The 18,191-nt window shown below is 50.7% G+C and overlaps 1 protein-coding gene and 1 long non-coding RNA gene across 2 annotated transcripts in view; one reads left to right on the forward strand and one right to left on the reverse strand.

Moving 5' to 3' along the window:
• Positions 1-18,191, forward strand: part of LOC139807597 (uncharacterized) — a 55,917-nt gene that overhangs the window by 24,308 nt on the left and 13,418 nt on the right. The gene's annotated exons all lie outside the window — the stretch shown is intronic.
• Positions 62-18,103, reverse strand: LOC139807596 (complement receptor type 1-like). The gene is made up of 37 exons (XM_071768753.1): positions 18,029-18,103; positions 17,223-17,408; positions 16,414-16,596; positions 16,075-16,254; positions 15,729-15,911; positions 14,886-15,068; positions 14,547-14,726; positions 14,201-14,383; positions 13,599-13,823; positions 13,144-13,335; positions 12,773-12,872; positions 12,406-12,491; positions 11,993-12,187; positions 11,462-11,641; positions 11,175-11,366; positions 10,924-11,023; positions 10,678-10,763; positions 9,935-10,129; positions 9,524-9,706; positions 9,019-9,198; positions 8,378-8,560; positions 8,067-8,249; positions 7,769-7,951; positions 6,760-6,942; positions 6,458-6,640; positions 6,055-6,246; positions 5,711-5,810; positions 5,240-5,325; positions 4,225-4,404; positions 3,966-4,013; positions 3,612-3,794; positions 3,170-3,352; positions 1,687-1,866; positions 1,437-1,466; positions 1,201-1,276; positions 868-943; positions 62-231 (listed from the first exon to the last, which is right to left on the reverse strand). Exons 1-36 carry the CDS (start codon positions 18,093-18,095, stop codon positions 892-894), a joined length of 5,484 nt encoding a protein of 1,827 aa, XP_071624854.1. The 5' UTR covers positions 18,096-18,103; the 3' UTR covers positions 62-231; positions 868-891.

Consider the following 18,191-nt stretch of genomic DNA (forward strand, 5'->3'; position numbering starts at 1 on the left):
AGAACCAACCAAGATTTAAACCTCAAGACGGGCACAAAAAGAGAGACAAAGCCTCAAGCAATCACTCTCCATGTTCAGCTTTTATTAGCAGAAGGATTTGTCGAGGATTGCTGCAAAATAAAAGTGTTCCTGGGAGATTCAGAGGAGAATTTCAGTCCCGATGTTTCCATTCCCCTGCCCCAGGGGGGCAACAAGCCCCAGGCCTGGTTAGAGGCAGCACGGATGCCCAGCCTAGGAAAAAAGATGATATCCTAGCGTTAAAATTGGACTTTTCCTGTTTTCACACTGATCTCTGAGATTCCATCATCCCTCAGGGAGGGAGGGGCAAATTCCCGGGATGTGCGTTGTTGAAAAGGAAAAATTCTCTAAAATCAGCCTGCCAAAAAATAATGCAAGAGGTGATCTTTACAGGAGCCTTTTGGCAGTCAGGGCTGGTTAAAAATTCATTGTTGTATGTGACAGGTTCAGCAGAGAAAGTAGATTCACCTCTAAGTAAAAATGGCATTGCAGGAGGTGTAAAAGAGAGCAAAAAACCCCCAAAGCCACCTCAGAGACCTTCTCCTAGCACTGTTAAGGTTGTTTCTCAGAGTCAGCTCTCCAAAATCATGGGGAAACCTTACAAACAAGAGCAGCAAGTTCCTAACAGATCATAGAAAAGGAAACACATGCACGGTGTGTGGTGTGAACAAGAGAAACAGGATGTTAAAAAAAAAATAAAAAGTCTGTTTGAAACAGCCTTTTATTCAAAAAAAGGAAATACATTCTCAGAAGACTGAGGGGAAAGTTTTCTACTTGAATTACTACACTGGAACAACTCCAGTTTGTAGCTTGAACTGCTGCTTTCTGTTGAGGAATGTAAATCCATACCTTCTGTAGGAGAGAGGTTTCTGTTCAGGGGTTCAGAGGGGTTTGGTAGCTGCTGTTTTCATATGTGTTATAATAGCTAAGTGAGAAAGAAGAAAACAGTGAACTCAGTGGTTTGTAAACAAAAACTGGTGAGTTTGCTCCTGAAAATGAAACAGAAGCCCACTATGGATTCCAGGTTGCTGTGCCTTGGACAGTTTGTAAACATGAACTGAAAATATGAAATTCCAAGACCCAGGCACACTCAGGCACTTTTTTTTTTTTTTTTTTAAAAGTGTATAAAACTCAGGGCTTGGCAACAAAGGACATGAATGAGCATTCAGGAGACCTCCTTACCCTTCCTTCTGTTTAGAAATAATTTTCCAGACAATTCCTGCCCCCAGGAGAAGCAGAACTCCTGCAGCTGCCACTCCTGGGAGGGAAGAGCGTGCATTATTCTCCCTGCACGTTTTAAAGCACAGCAGCACAAAAGATACAGGCAGATCTTCAGAGTAAGCAGAGGGAAGCAGTGCCACCGAGCCCACTGCAGAAAGCTGGAGATCTGGCCACAAAAATATTTCTAAAGTGCTTACCTAGGCCTGCTGAACCTGCTTTGTGTGATGCTGATGGGAAGAAAAAAAAAAAAATCAGCAAACTTCTGTAAGAAAATATGGTGTGTCCCTGCTCTGGTTAATCACTTTCTCTATACTAAGGCCTGAAGTACAGGATTTCCTTTATATATATAAATTTATTTTTTTTTTTAAATCCGGAAATACATTCGCTTGTTGAAAAAACCATTTGCATGTTTCTGTTTGAACTCTTCTCCACTTATCTTTGACTCACTGAGTTTACAGGCTGGTAGAGGAGGGTCCCAGCTGAAGTCCTCTTGGCACTGACTCTGACTGACGCCTTCCAGCGTGTAACCATCATCACATTCCAGAGTGACATTAGTCCCCGAGGGATAAGTATTTCCTTGTATGGCTTTCTTAACACCTTGAACTTCTGGGAATACACATCTCATCTCTGAAATCAGAAGGAACAACAACAAAAAAATCTATTCAGACCAGTGATTTCAATCAAGTGAGTCACTTGCTTCAATTTAAATGTCTAATCACTTCTCAGAGTCCAAGCCCAAGAATTCTGGAGGAGTAGGTTCTCAGGGGAGACCAAAGAGGTAACATTAACCTTTGTTCCACATATGTATTTATTTAGTTTTTAATATTTATTTTTACTTTCACACGTCATAGTTACTAAGGACACTTCAAACCCAGAAGAATGTGGAATGGCAGGGAGAATTTTCCTGTGCCACTGCTTCCTTTAAGGAGCCTCTGACTTATTTATATAAATATTTGGTAGGGTTATTTCCTCTCATTGTTACCTGGGCACGTTTCACCTCTTGAGTCACTGGGGTGGGTGCAACTCCACCAAGGAAGCATTCTGAGTGGGTAATGAATTTATTCCACTCGATGGCCCCTTTTCCATGCAGAAACACCCACTCAGAATCTTGTGACATTCATTACATTTTTTTTTATTCAGGTTTGCCCCATGCCTGACCTTCAGAGTGAGCTGCACAGAAGTGCCAAGTCACAGGTAGAGAGAGGTTTTCTGGGAATGGACTAGTCAGGCTCACATGTCATCTACAGACAGATTCTCTGATAAAATTTCCTTTGTTCCCTGTTAGTGAGATCTGGGGAGTGAGTGATACAAAAAGGGCAGAAAGGAAAGGGGGAAAGTTTCTACTCTTCTACTAAAAGTAAAAAGGTTTTAGTGGGGAAAGGTTGCTATAACAACTCATTCAGACCAGCAGGAGCAGAGATAGAAAACAGGCAGGAATTAAGAGATTTCCAGAGTTCAAGGTTCTGCCACCACAAATTCCAAAAACTGTGAGCAAACCAGGCACTAACCCACCTTTAATTCCACAAACCATGAGCAAACCAGGCACTAACCCACCTTTAATTCCAAAAACAAGAGCAAACCAGGCACTAACCCACCTTTAATTCCCAAAACCATGAGCAAACCAGGCACTAACCCACCTTTAATTCCACAAACCATGAGCAAACCAGGCACTAACCCACCTTTAATTCCAAAAACAAGAGCAAACCAGGCACTAACCCACCTTTAATTCCCAAAACCATGAGCAAACCAGGCACTAACCCACCTTTAATTCCACAAACCATGAGCAAACCAGGCACTAACCCACCTTTAATTCCAAAAACCATGAGCAAACTGGTCACTAACCGACCTTTAATTCCACAAACCATGAGTAAACCAGGCACTAACCCACCTTTAATTCCACAAACCATGAGCAAACCAGGCACTAACCCACCTTTGCACTGAGGAGGTGGCTGGCTCCAGGTTCCTGAGCCTGTGCAGTTGATGAAAGCATTCCCAAGGAGTGAGTAACCTGGATTGCAGCTGTAGGATACAGTTGCTCCATAAGGAAAAGTGTCCGAGGTGTTGCCTTCGAGCTTCCCATTGGTGATGCTGGGGGGATGGAGACATTTCACAGCTGGAAAGTCAGGGAGACACAAACAGAGCTGACATGAGGAGCCAGGTGGGATCCAATCTGATTGTTTGTTCCAATCCCAATCCTAAGGCCCAGAATTTTGGGTATAAAGAATCCTTTAGACTGTGAAAAGTTTGTGGGATGGAGAGCAGAGACCTCGTTTTTTCTTTACTGCTGGAATTTACAGCTTGTCCTTAGGCACCTATCACTACATATTTAACATGTTTTGAAAGTCAGGAAGTTCCAGTGAAGGAGCACAAACCTTCACACCGAGGAAGGGGATGGCTCCAGACCCCACGTGCTGTACAATGGATGGAAGGATTCCCAGTGAGGGAGAAGCCACGTTTGCAGCTGTAGTGCACAAGTGCTCCTACATCAAAAGTGGCTGAGAAGTGGCTGCTGTGGTCCCCGTTAGCAATGCCTGGAGGATGCAGACACTTCACCACTGAAAGAGGAGAGGGTGGCAAGGTGATGTTCAATTGTATTAAAAAAAAAAGTGATAACAAGAGTTACAAAGAGTCACAGATGTGCAGTCGCCTCTCATCACTGCAAAAAGCAGGACAGGATGGGAGGAAAAGTGTTTAGGAAGTCTTGCTTTTTCTTATAATAAACCTACCTGGCTTCATCACAGTATCAGGATGATGGTAACGTCCTGCCACTCCATCTAGGTGCAGTATTAAGAGTTTAAAACACACATTTGGCTGAGCAAATTCATCATACAGATTTATCTTAATTCTCCATCATCCCCCCTTTACATTTCCAGCAAAAAACCCCTCACTACTGTGTCAGAGGACAGTCAGTGTCCTGCCACAAAGCTACCAAATTTCTCCCTTTGAGGCAATGAAGAGGATGTGGTTTCTGGAGCTGACACTCACCCTGCTCACAGGTGGGTAAAGGTGGATCCCAGGTTTTATTCCCCTGGCACCGGGCTGTGCCGTGGCCTCGCAGGGTGAAACCTCGGTGGCAGCTGAAGCCAACGGTATCGTTGTATCTGTAGTGGGATTTTGGAACAGAGACTCTCCCATTCTGGATCCGTGGGGCTGGACATGTCACCTCTGAAAAGTAAATTCCTTGTCTCAAAGAAGGAGCTGTAGGGATGCTGCAATTGGAGCAGGTGTGAACTCTGTCCTTCACGTGCCAGTGCTCAGAGAAGTTTCACAAGAAAGAAGAGCACAGGTAGCATGGGTGGATCAGTTCAAGATTTGAGGGCTTTTTTAGTTCCTGTAGGTGCCCAAGGGTTATTGTATTATTGTACAATAAATGTAGCTTTGTGCCTATAAACAGAACAATACAAATATATTCTGGGAAGTAAATTAAATGGTGTAGAAATCCATAAGGACTTTCTCATGGCTGCTTTCTGATACCTCGCTCGTGCCTCCCAAAGCAATTCCAGCTGAAGGAAAGACTAATTCCAATGATCAGCCCCTGCAGCTCAGCCCTGTGTTGAATAACAGAGTATTTGGAGGATTCCAGTGCAATTTTACTCAGTATCCCACTCTTCCACTACAAGACATGTTTCTTCCTTCATTTATTATTTGTGTTTGTGAAACAAGAGGGAAAAATCCCTGCAGGCATCTCACAGCTCTTCATTGTACACAACTCTGAAAGATCAGTAGTTGGCAAGATTTGTAGATGAAACCAAAAAGCAAGAAAGGAAACAAAAACAATCCTAGGGGAACATTATGCTTTTAAACTAAGGGAACATTATTTTAAACTAGGGGAACATTATTATGCTTTTAAACTAGGGGAACATTAGGTTTTTTTAAACTAGGGGAACATTATGCTTTTAAAGCCTTATTCCTCAAGGTTCTCTCTATTTTAGGGAAACACCACTTTTGAATTTTAAGGACTTGATTTGGCAATTCTGGGCTAGATGTAGTTGTGACCTACTTTGACAGATGGGAATGACCCCACTCCATGCCATGTCTGCTCCAAAGATCTCACATCTCCTCTGGGCCTGTCCAACCAGTCGGTGTCTGGAGCCACACAAAAAGAAACATCAGTTGGTACCAGCTCGTTCAGCTTGGGTTTTGACACCACCCCCACTACTGGATTAGATTGCTCAGGTGTTAAATTGAGAATCAGACCCAAGTGATTTCCAAAGCCCTGGAGCCTCCTGGCAGGATGAGCTTCACTTGCCCTCTCACTCCACCTGGGTGCCATCTGAGCAGCAAGGCTGAAACTGAAGCTTGCAAAAAAAAAATATTTGAGCACAGGCAGGGAGGAATAAGAGGCATTTTTTTTCCTTTCCTGAGCATAATTGAAACCAAGATACAAATTCTGGCTATGGGAGAGCAGCTCAGAGATGTAAATTGCCCAGCACAGAGCTCAGAAAAGAGTCAGCAAAGGCAGCAAACTCACCCTTCATCACACGTGTGGCTCACAACTGCTCCAAAGAGCTGATTTGTCAGAACAACAACTCTGCCATTCTTTGGTGCTTCTGGGAATTTACACTCTTTCCCTGGGAAAGAACAAGGCTGAGTTTAAACTCCTCTCTTGCTGTTTTGTAATGCACTAGGAGAAGGCATCTTAAGGATCTGTCCACCAGTAAAAATGTTATTTCCATCAGGCCAATGGGTGCCCAAACCATGTGACTAGTGAAGCCATGTATGAATAATTACTATTTTGTTTTTAAGAACTGCCTTAAGAAACCCACAAATGTAGCTTAGACAGTTTTCAACAACCAAAGGGATTGAGCTATTCACTTTGACAGAACTCTGGGGCTTCAGACCACGTGTGGTTTTTGAGGCATCTCAGAGTTGAGGGCAGTCCGGGGCGATTCGTGTATCCCGGGTGGCAGCTGTATCTCACTGTGTCCCCAACTGGGAATTCCCTCTGGTTTCTGTATCCCTCAGCCAGCTCAGCAAAGGTCAGGTTTGGGGGTGCACCACAGCCACCTGTCAGGAAGGAGAACACAGGGAAAACCAGGGATATCAGTGGCACAGAGTACGCAACAAAGTTTGCAAGCAAAACAGACCAAAAAGGAAAAAAAAAAAAGGGAAGGACTGAAGGAGTCAAAACTATGGGAGGGCTGAGGAAAAGGATACAGCTTCCAGTGGCAGAAATCCCCAGATTATCCCTGACTCCCCTCGTGGGACCATGGGGTACCTGCACACTGAGGGAGGGGGAGGCTCCAGTTCCCAGAGTCAGTGCAGGAAATCGATGCCTCTCCCAGGAGGCTGTAGCCAGGGTCACAGCTGTAATTCAAGACCACCCCAACAGTGAAAACTTCCAAGTCCTGCCCGTTGTGATGTCCTCTGTCAATCTTGGGAGGTGAAGGACACTGCAGCACTGGAGAGAGAGGACGAAACAAAATTAAAAGAAGGGCACGGACAGGGTAAGAGGCTGGGAAGCTGCAGGCACAAAACCACCAAGGTGAGCACAGCTCCTCTGGCCATACCCAGGCTCACCTGGGCCACAGGTGGGGACAGCAGGGACCCAGTGGCCATCGGGCTGGCACACAGCCTCGTGGCTGCCCTGCAGCACATAGCCTGGGTGACAACGAAAGGTGACGTTGGCCCCAGGATGGTACCCAGAGCTCTGTCCTTCAGCCACGTCCCCATTCGGGATGTCGGGGCTCGTGCAGTTGATCCCTGGAAGCAAAAAGCAGCAGAGTGTGGGCTGGGGAAGTTGCAGGTTCCCCCTTTGTTTTTGGGGAGGTTTGTGTGAAAGAGAGAAAAGATCCTGACAGGATTAACTCCTGTAAGGAGAGTAGATCAGGCCAAGCTGTATGTGTGAATTTACTTTATGGAGAATTAAAACTCGTGATATCTTTGTATTCATAACCAGTAGAATTCAGGGTTAAACTGAGAAAAGAAGTGAACAAAGCAGCTGAGACAGGTCAAGACCCAAAAAGGATTAACTTTTGTCTTGGAGATAGTTAGAAGTAGGAATCTTGGCACTGCCAAGGTTAGCTGGGCACTGGGGGAGTGTAAACATCTGCACGGAAGACAGGGGAGGCTGCCATTACCAGCAGATAAGGGGAAGATAATTGCAAGGGCCCAATTAACAAGAGGATGAAGTCATTGAAAGCAAGAAAGGTAAAAAGTTCAACCCTGAGGAAGACTTCGTTACTTCATCTGAAGACCCCCAAAGACCCCGAAATGTATCCCCAAAAGACGACTCTGCCCAGACTCTGCCTGTTATGAATATTATGATTACCTGTTGCTATCCCATGAATATGTGTGTCAGGATGATGTAACCTCCCCTTTTTAATGTATAAATACCCTAACCCTTTCCCTTAACCCTTGGAACTCTTTGTCCAGCGAGAGCTGGGGGTTCCCCAGATCCTTAAATAAATACTTTTGCTGTTTAAAGGCTTAAAACTCTGTCTCTAAACAGTTTTATTAGGCCTTTTGGGCTTCATGTGCACACACAACCACCCCCCTGTTCTCTCTGAGTACAGGATTTGCAGCTCACCTTCACACCGAGGGGGTGGGATGCTCCAGGTTCCATTGGCCATACAGGAGAGAGTTCTTTTCCCAAGGAGAGAATAGCCAGGGTCACAGCTGTAGTTTACAGACATCCCAGGAGCAAACACATCCACATCCTGACCATCGTGCTGCCCGTGGGCAATCACCAAGGGGCTGGGACACAGATGCCCTACAGGGAAGGAAAAATTCACTGAGAGCAGGATGGGCTTGGTGCTTTCTGGACCCTCCAGCACAAAGGTGGCTCTAAGCATCCTCCTTCTAAGCCCCTGTGTCCCCAGACTCACCTGGCTCACAGGTGGGGACAGCAGGTGCCCAGTGGCCATCGGGCTGGCACTTGGCTTCAGGGCTGCCCCGCAGCACGTGGCCAGGGTGACACTGGAAGGTGACACTGGCCCCGGGATGGTACACAGCACTCTGTCCCCCAGCCACTTCTCCTCCCTGGATGCTGGGGTTTGTGCAGGTGATCACTGGGAGTGAAAAGCAGCAGAGCATGAGTTGGGGAAGGGGCTGCCAGGGCTGGAGAATTCACCCCAGAATTCAAGGGAAGGCTGTGGGGGGTTCCCCTTTCATACAGGGACCAGAATTTGCAGCTCACCCTCACAGCGGGGGTAAGGGATGCTCCAGGTTCCAGACAGCAAACAAGAAACTGATGTTTTCCCAGTGAGGATGTAGCCTGGGTCACAGTAATACCTCACTGATACTCCAGGGATGAACACTGCCACATCCTTGCTGTCGTGCTGGCCATTCTGGATATTTGGAGGGGAAGGACACTGCAGCACTAAAAGGAGGGGGGAAAGTCTCAGCTGGTGAAGAGCTGGCACCACAAACACCCACTGTAAGACAAGGCAGCCTTTTCTATTCTTTCTCTCTCATTAGCCCTAATAGCTAGGGCTGACACTGTTTGAATTATGTTCCCACCCCCCCTCACCCATCCCCAGCCTCCATGGGTTGGAATTTATTCACACCAAGACATGGAATCCGTGGCCCTAGCAGCTTGCTCTGGGACACCAGCCTGCTCCCTGCCTCTTTGTGGGCTCATTTAAAGAGGTGGAAGCCCTCCAGAACAAGAGGCTGAGAGGAAGGATGAGGATGGAATGAACACATCCCTGTTTTTCCTTTCCCACCCTGGAAATTGGCTGCTTCACCTCCAACATGAGGCAGTTTCTCCCTGCCAGATGCACTCAGACAGTGGTTCAGAGGCCATCACCTGCCACCCACCTTCCCACTGGCACTTACTCTTTTCACAGCTGGGGACAGGAGGGTCCCACGTGCCCCCGAACTTGCACTGAGACTCCTGGGAGCCCCTCAAGGTGTAACCAAAATCACAGTCAAAGACAACGACCTCCCCAAGCCTGTACGTGGTCTCTGGCCCAGCTGGGTTTCCATTCTTGATCTCTGGTCTCTCACAGCCCGTGGCTGGAAGGGAAGAGCAGGGGATGTGAAGGTCACCCTGGGTGTGGAGGGACACTGACCAGGGGCAGAACCTGCTGCTCAACCTTCCCATCACTGCCACGGCCATGTCAACATTACTGACCATGATTTTTACACAAAATATCATTATTTATCTGCTCCTGGGAGTCTGTCCTCACCAGGGGACAGGAAAGGGACCCAGAGATGGAGCTGCTGCTTCCTGGGGAAGTTCTCTGTCTCTGACTGGAGATGTGGTCTGCGGTGATGAGACCCAGAGCAAAGGGGGAAGAAAGGACCCAGGGTGAGGCAAAAGAAACCAAACAACCCCCACCTTGGCAGCGGGGCTGGGGCCGGCTCCACCTTCCCCCAGGGGTGCAGCTGATGGAGGAGTTTCCCAGGAGGGAATAACCATGGATGCAGCTGTACTGCACCACAGAGCCTGGGGGGTGGGTGTCCCAGGGCTGGGCATTGTGCTTCCCGTTGGCAATGCGTGGAGGAGGGGGACACCTCACCTCTGTGGAGGAGGAGACAAGAAATAAGGAGAGGGTAAGAAAAAAAAAGAAAAAAAATAGGTAATTTAAGAATCCAACCTTCAAAAACCCAAGGAGGAAGAAGAATGAACTCAAGTAACTCCTCTAAATAAATATCTGCCATGCCACGGTCTTTCCTCCTGGCACGAGAACCACAAAGGTGGCATCTGGGGACACTGGGGACAGACCCCAAGCAGCCCCCCAAGCTTTACCTCCACACCGTGGGGGGGTCCCACTCCACTCCCCGTGCTCCCCATCCACCGTGGTGCAGGTGATGGAGGGATTTCCAGCCAGAGAGTGGCCTGGGTCACAGGTGTAGGTGACAACATCAGCGTAGGAGAAGGTGTCCCTCGAGTGCCCACTGTGTGACCCGTGGGGGATGTCTGGAGGGGGGTGACAGATGATACCTGTGGGCAAAAAGTGGCTCTTAGCAGCAGTGTTGCAGCAGCCAGAGGCTGGAGGACACACACAGCACCCAAAAGGGAACTGACAGGGAGGAACCCATCTGAACAGTGATGCTCTGTGGATACAATGAGCCAAATTATCCAGAAAAAAAACTTGTATGGAAAAAAATCCCTTGTAAGAAGGAAAACCTGCACCCTCCTGTGAGTCACTTCCTTGCTGCCCATGTCTGGGGGTGGTAGGACAATTCCTGCCTCCCTTTCTACAGCCATGCAGGAGGGACAGGCTGCACCATTCCCACACACAACCAGAGAGAAATACTTACCCCAGTAACAGGGAGTTTAAAATATTAATGGTTTAGACCAGGACAAGTAAAAGATCTTTGGTACCGTTTGGAGAAGTATCCAAACTAAAACAAGATTAAAAGTGACCCGAAAAAATTGTGCACCTATAGAGATTGGAGAAATCTTTTGCAATAAAATCTTTGTGTTGAAAGATGTGCCACTTTCTCTTGCAAACCATCCCCAGGGACCTTTTCCTGTGCCCTACTTACGCTGGCAGACAGGAGCATCTCCACTCCAGGACACACGAGTGCCAGAGACCTCACACGTTCTCTGAGGGCTCCCAACCAGCCTGTACCTGGAGTCACAGAGGAAGATTAATTAAATTGCATTCAGAGCCTTGAGATTTCTTTACAACCCTTGTGAGTGGCAGCTGAGACTTCTGACTTCTTCATGCAGAGCTGATCAGCTCCTTTGCTCTCACTTGGCAGCTGAATTCAGGTCGTCCCAAGACTCACCCTGTGTCACAAGTGTAATTAACTTGGGACTCGAAGAGGAGATCCTTCAGGACAACAGCTCTGCCATTCACTGGATCCCCTGGGTTAGGACATTGTTTCCCTGGAAGGGAACATCAGCCCCGTGAGCCCTCAGCTGCTCCCTCCCATCCCAGCTGGGATGCTGGGAGCAAACCACACCAAGAAATCCCTAAAGCCAGAAAAAACAGAAAAAACCCAGCCCAACCTGACACTCTAGGTTCTTCAGGACTCACTTTTACAGAACTCCAGCACCACAGACCACGTCTGATTCCTGAGGCAGGTGCTGGCTGGCAGCACCCCTGGGTGCTGGGTGTACCCAGCCCTGCACACGTATTCCACAGACCTCCCCACGGGGAAGAAATTCTCCTTTCTGTATGGCTCCTTCAGCTCAGCAAATGCCAGGCTCAGAGGTGCACTGCAGCCAGCTGTCAAGAAAGGTAATAACAGCCAAGTTGTGAAAGGAATCCAGAAAAAGCAGAGTGGGAGAGCAGGGCACTCAGAACCCTGCCTGGACACTTGCACTGCTCGCAGGCTGGCACTGGGGGCTCCCAGGTGCTATTGAGTTGGCATTGGAGCACCCTGTGGCCACAAAGAAGGTAGCCTGGCTCACACTCAAAGGCAATGGTGTCCTTGTGGCTGTAGGCAGCCCTAGGAGACACTATTTTCCCATTTGGGACCCGTGGGACAGGACATGTTGCCTCTGGAAAAGAAGTTGAGGTCATCACGCCAGGCACTGGGGCTGCATGAGGAGCTGTGCAGCTGCAAAGGGAGCTGCAATCCCTTTTAAGACACAAGCCTGGAACCATTTTCCCATAGGTGATGCAGAATCTGCATCCAGAGACTTCAAACAGAAGCAGAATGGTGAGGCTGGGGGTGATGGAGGCAGCAGGGGTGCCCTCCAACCTTCTCCAGCTTGGCCCCAGCTGTAAAAACAGCCCATGCACATCCTGCCAGGCACGGGGCAAGAAGAGCAATTTCCTGGAGGTTTCCCAGTCTTTCCCAGTAGGGCTGGGAGGGTTGTACACGACAGCACTTGCAGACACAACCCTACCTCCACAGTGAGGGGGGGGGCCACTCCACACCCCGTTTTTCCCATCCTGGGTGGTGCAGTGGATGGAGGGCTCTCCCTGGAGTGGGTACCCGGGGTTGCAGGTGTAAGTTATGGATGTCCCATAGTAGAATTCATCCAGCAGGATGCCCGTGTGCTTCCCATTGGGAATGTCTGGAGGTGGCTCACAAGGGATTCCTGCAGAGGTGCAGAACAAGGCTTCTAAATTCAAAGATTTTTGTGCCTTTTCCCAGAAGCTTTTCTGCTGGCAGCAAAACCTTCTGATATTTTTCTTGCACACAGAACAGAGAAACTCCCCGTGAAACTCTGATTGAAAGGTTTGGCAGTCTCTGCTGGAAAATATGTACCAGATCCATGCAAAAAAAAAAAAAACCCTGGAGCTGTGAGCTACTTACTCTGACAGGTGGGAACTTGGCCACTCCATGCAACACGTCCACCAAAAATCTGACATCGTCTGCTGGCTTGTCCAATTAACCTGTGCCTGGGGTTAAAGGGATTAAAGATTCAACCTGAGCCATCCCAGTGGGAGTTCCCACCTCCTCCAAGCCACCTCAGACACTGTGCTCAGCCCTGCAGACAGCAAAGCTGTGACCCTGAAGGATTCCCCTCCTCACTCTGCCCCATTGCACTGTAAATCCAGACCTGGATGAGCTGGGGAACACCTTCTGCCTCATGATCTGTGGACTGGGAGTGACTGAAGGGTAGGAAAAATGGGGGACTTACCTACCCCATCTCTTCTTGCTGTGGTAACCCAGGACTTACCCTTCCTCACAGCTGTACTGCACTGTTGACCCAAAGAGCAGATCTGTCAGGGAGCTGATTTTCCCATTCACAGGCTCACCAGGATGACTGCATTTTTTCTCTGGGGGAGAAAAAAAAAAACAAAACAGCAAACCAACCTCATTTTAGGCTTCCATCTATACCAGGGCACAACAAATACAACCACTACTCCAGTAATCTGGTACCCCCAGCTGGGTTTCAAATAGCATAAAGTTACATGGCTTTACTAGTCACATAGGATTTGAACACCAGAACATGGTAATAGTTTGGGGTTTTTTGGGTTTTTTTGCATGGACAGAACCTAGGAGCTATTCCTTCTTGCCCAACAGACACCAAATCAAGGAGCTATTCACTTTTACAGAACTCAAGTGCTTCTGACCACACTCCACTCTCAAGGCATGTAATAGTAGGGGACACTCCTGGGTGCTCAGCATATCCAGGTCTGCAAGTGTAGTGCACAGTCTTCCCAACAGAAAAATCCACCTCAGTTTTGTGCTCCTTGGCTAGCTCAGCAAAGGGCAACCTTGTAGGAGCACCACAACCACCTAGTGAGAAAGAAAACAGAGATGAGAACAAGGCAGGCTGGGTCCAAGCACAGCAAGAAGCTTGTTATGAGGAAAGGACTTTGCTATTGTGCAAAATTGTTTCAGTTAATACAACGTCTTTTTCCAAAGGATTCCTGTGGGCCAGGTTCTTATTCCCAGGGTACACTGAAATATCCCACTCAGAGGGTCTGACCACATGGTTTTAGTGGTGTTAGGGGACATGAAGCAGCAGTGAGCCCCATGGCACCTGTGTCAGGATTTACCTGGCAGTTCAGAGGTGCTCGAGAGCTCCTGCTCCTGGTGCAGCCTCGTGCAGGTGGGCACAGGAGGGTTCCAGCTCCCATCCTCCTGGCAGAGGCTTCCAGCACTGCCTTGCAGGCTGTAACCAGCCTGACACTGAAATGTCACCAATTGCCCAGGTGCAGAGAGAAGTCCTTGGCCACCGACTTGCCTCCCATTCCTGAGCTCTGGGTTTATGCAGACGGTCTCTGGGATGCCAAAGGGATGTGCAAAGGGAGTCAGAACAAACCAAACCAACGAATTCAAACAAACAAAAAGCCCACAGGCTGTTAATATTGAAACAACAAAACCTCCATGACATCTGCACAGACCTCCCCAGAGCCAGACCTTGTCCCCAAGGGCCAGCACCAGCACTCAGCAACAGCTGGGAGGTGCAGCCACAGTCGTGGAAACACCCAGCTCCACATTCAGGGGTAGAAATTCATTCTTTACATATTATAAAGCTTTTTAATTTGTTAAAGGAGAATTTAGTGACCCTGTTCAGGCCTCAGGGACAAGGCTCAGGGTCGCCCTGTGCTCAGAGCCAGCTCTGACCTTGTCCCCAAGGGTCACCCCCCAGCCCCACCTTCACAGCGAGGGCCGGGCTGGCTCCAGTTCCCTGAGGCTCTGCAGAACATCACAGCCTTGCCAACCAGGTAGTAGCCAGGGTCACAGGTGTATGTCACAGCCATCCCCAGGGGAAAAAAGGCTCTGCCCTGCCCGCTGTGACTTCCATTGGGGACCCTCGGAGGCGTGGGGCACAGTCTGACTGCAAGAGGGAAAGAGAAAAGGGTGAGGCAGGGAGAGGAGAAGGGGAAGGAGTCAGCATGGAGCTGCCCTGGTGGTCAAAGCCCATCCCAGGAACAGCTCCTGGCTGCACGGAGCACCCAGGCAGGGCTGCCCTGGGCCAGGCAGCAAGCACCCACACTCACCCCTCTCACAGAGCAGCACCGGGGGATCCCAGGTGCCCCCCGGCAGGCACCGAGCCTCGAAGGTGTCCTCTGCCACGTAACCAGGGTCACAGTCAAAGTGAAGAGTCTCTCCAGCTCTGTAGGTGCTCTGCACCCCGTGGACCTTCCCGTTCTGCACCTCGGGGACCTCACACCCGATTGCTGCAGGGAACACCCCAGGGAGCATCCTTCATACTTCAGTGTGTGAGCCACATCCCGCCCTGCACACAGCCCCTTCCCTTCTTCCCTCCCCATCCCAGCCCCAGCCCCGGCTGCTCTGTTCCCCCAGGACACCCAGCACCCTTTCTGCCCCCTCCTCACCTTCACAGCGGGGCAGGGTCCTGCTCCACACCCCCCTCTCTGTGCAGGTGACAGACGTGTTCCCCACCAGCTCGTAGCCCTCCTGGCAGCTGTAGTGCAGGGTCACACCCAGGGAAAACTTGGCCAAGGAGTGCCCAGTGTGCAGCCCGTTGGCAATGTTTGGTGGCCGAGGACACGTCACCTCTGGGGAAGGAGAGGACAGCTCATTAAATCACCCAGGACAGGCAATGGTTGGGAGAGAGCTCAGCTGGAGGTTTCTGCATGGGGGATGTGTTGGGGGAAGGTGAGAGGGGAGGGCAAAGTGCTCCCACTCCACGTAGTGCTGGCTCTGCCTGGACAGCCAGTCTTTGGGTGCCCCATCTCTCCTCTGACTTCTCTGTGCAGAGAAGGTGGAATTGGTTTATAAAAATCCAGCTGGTTCCCCCTGGGGCCAAGTCCTGCCCCGTGCTCAGTCCCCAGCACTGTCACCAGCAGGGTCTGCATGGGTCTGCTGCCACCAGAGCACCAGGAGGAGGGGGCTGGTCTGAAGACTCTTTTGCACTTGGTCTCTCATGAAGTGATGTCCCCAGGGGCCTGGACACAGACTGTGGGGTGACCAGCACCCAGCACCCAGCACCCAGCAACCAGAACCAGCTGGGAGGTTCAGCACGTGCAGCCACAGTCATGGAAACACCCAGTTCCACATTCAGGGATAGAAATTCATTCTTTACATATTATAAAGCTTTTTAATTTGTTAAAGGAGAATTTAGTGACCCCGTTCAGGCCTCAGGGACAAGGCTCAGGGTCGCCCTGTGCTCAGAGCCAGCTCTGACCTTGTCCCCAAGGGTCACCCCCCAGCCCCACCTTCACAGCGAGGGCCGGGCTGGCTCCAGTTCCCTGAGGCTCTGCAGAACATCACAGCCTTGCCAACCAGGTAGTAGCCAGGGTCACAGGTGTATGTCACAGCCATCCCCAGGGGAAAAAAGGCTCTGCCCTGCCCGCTGTGACTTCCATTGGGGACCCTCGGAGGCGTGGGGCACGGTCTGACTGCAAGAGGGAAAGAGAAAAGGGTGAGGCAGGGAGAGGAGAAGGGGAAGGAGTCAGCACGGAGCTGCCCTGGTGGTCAAAGCCCACCCCAGGAACAGCTCCTGGCTGCACGGAGCACCCAGGCAGGGCTGCCCTGGGCCAGGCAGCAGGCACCCACACTCACCCCTCTCACAGAGCAGCACCGGGGGATCCCAGGTGCCCCCCGGCCGGCACCGAGCCTCAAAGGTGTCCTCTGCCATGTAACCAGGGTCACAGTCAAAGTGAAGAGTCTCTCCAGCTCTGTAGGTGCTCTGCACCCCGTGGACCTTCCCGTTCTGCACCTCGGGGACCTCACACCCGATTGCTGCAGGGAACACCCCAGGGAGCATCCTTCATACTTCAGTGTGTGAGCCACATCCCGCCCTGCACACAGCCCCTTCCCTCCTTCCCTCCCCATCCCAGCCCCAGCCCCGGCTGCTCTGTTCCCCCAGGACACCCAGCACCCTTTCTGCCCCCTCCTCACCTTCACAGCGGGGCAGGGTCCTGCTCCACACCCCCTTCTCTGTGCAGGTGACAGACGTGTTCCCCACCAGCTCATAGCCCTCCTGGCAGCTGTAGTGCAGGGTCACACCCAGGGAAAACTTGGCCAAGGAGTGCCCAGTGTGCAGCCCGTTGGCAATGTTTGGTGGCCGAGGACACGTCACCTCTGGAGAGGGAAAAGAAATTGGGTCAGGTGCTGTTCTGTGTGCTGCCAGAACCTTTTTGGAGAACCTCAGGGTGATATCCTGAGTTCTGCACAGTCTGTGTTCCATTTGCTGGACCAAAGTGTTGGCTGAAGAAAGGTACAGAAACATCAAGGTTACAGTCACCCCATGGATGGAGGAAATCACCAATCACAAGGACAGCCTCAATCCTACACCTTGTAGGCACACCATGGGGTTGGGCAGAAGATGCACATGGACATGGAAGCAGGAAGAAGCTGTGATTGCTTCCCATTCCAGTGGGAAGATGAGGACAGACCCCATCTGACCAGAAGCAGAGCCACAGAAACCCCCTGGAGCCACAGAACCCCCCCTGCATCCCTGCAGCTGCCTCACGACCCCTGAGGGTGCTGGGGAGGTTGCAGCCTCCTGTGCACAGCACTCAGTACCAGGCTTGGCTTCTCCCCAAACCAGGGCAGCCAGCCCCGTGTCCCACCCCAGCTCCTCTTTTCCAAGCTGTGCCAGGCATCCTGGCAGCACTTTGGGCTGGGAAGAGGAGCAAGGGGGACAGATGCACCCCAGCTTTTTGCACCAAATTTGAGGGGGTACCAGAGGGAGCTGGGACACTTGCCCGGTCTGCAGGCTGGCAGGGGTGGGCTCCATCTGGAGTCAGCTTGGCAAGTGCTCGTGGGGGACCCCTGCAAGGTGTAGCCTGGGGTGCAGGTGAAGCTCACGGTGTCCCCTGTCCTGTAGGAATAACGAGGAGCAGAGCTTCTTCTCTTCCCATGTTGAACGTGTGGGAAGGGGCATCGGGGAGCTGGAAAAGGGAGAGAAACAAAATGTTTAAGCAGAGAGCTCTCAGGTTGTTCCTGCCTGGGGCAGGGGCTGTGCTGGTGGTCTCCAGGCAGCAAGGCAGGCAGAGAGCAGGCAGGCAGCAGATATTCAGCACCAAAACCACAGGGGTTTTGTTTGCTGGGCAAGGATTTGCACCGGATGAGGGGATGTGGAGAGCTAAAAGGAATGATTCCTGCTGGGAACATCCCAATGCCTTTCTACACATCACAAGCTTCAACCTGACAGAGCTCAAACACAATCTGTTCCTCCTCATCTCCCTGCTGTAAGATGCTGCACCCTGAACCAGCATCACTTGGGCAGTTTAAACCCCCCACGTTACAAGAAGCTGAGCAGGTTGTGAAAGACCCTCCCAACCCTCCCATAACAACTCTTTTTCCCCAGCTGCTGGAGGGCACAGAGCTATCCCAGTGCTACCCTCAGGCTCCTGTTCAAGAGCAGCACAGTTTGTGGGAGCAGCTCAGGGCCCCTCTCTGCCTCCCCAGGGAAAAGCAAAAGGATCAGAGAGGAAGGGAGCAGCCAGGAGGAAGAGGAGGGCTGTGAGAGGAAGGCCCCAGAGGTGCAGACGTGACGGCCCCCCCTTACCTTGAGCCCCAATGGCCAGGAGCAAAGCAGAGCTGCCCAGGAGGAGGAGGGTGAAGGGGAGCACCATGCTCTGCTCCCAGCACAGGCTGCAGCTCCCCAGGGGCTGCTGGAAGATATGGGAGCCCCAGTTCCTCCCACCAGTTCCTGCAGGAAGAAGGAGCTG

This window comes from Heliangelus exortis, chromosome 25, assembly GCF_036169615.1.
Source record: "Heliangelus exortis chromosome 25, bHelExo1.hap1, whole genome shotgun sequence".
NCBI classification, from domain to species: domain Eukaryota; kingdom Metazoa; phylum Chordata; class Aves; order Apodiformes; family Trochilidae; genus Heliangelus; species Heliangelus exortis.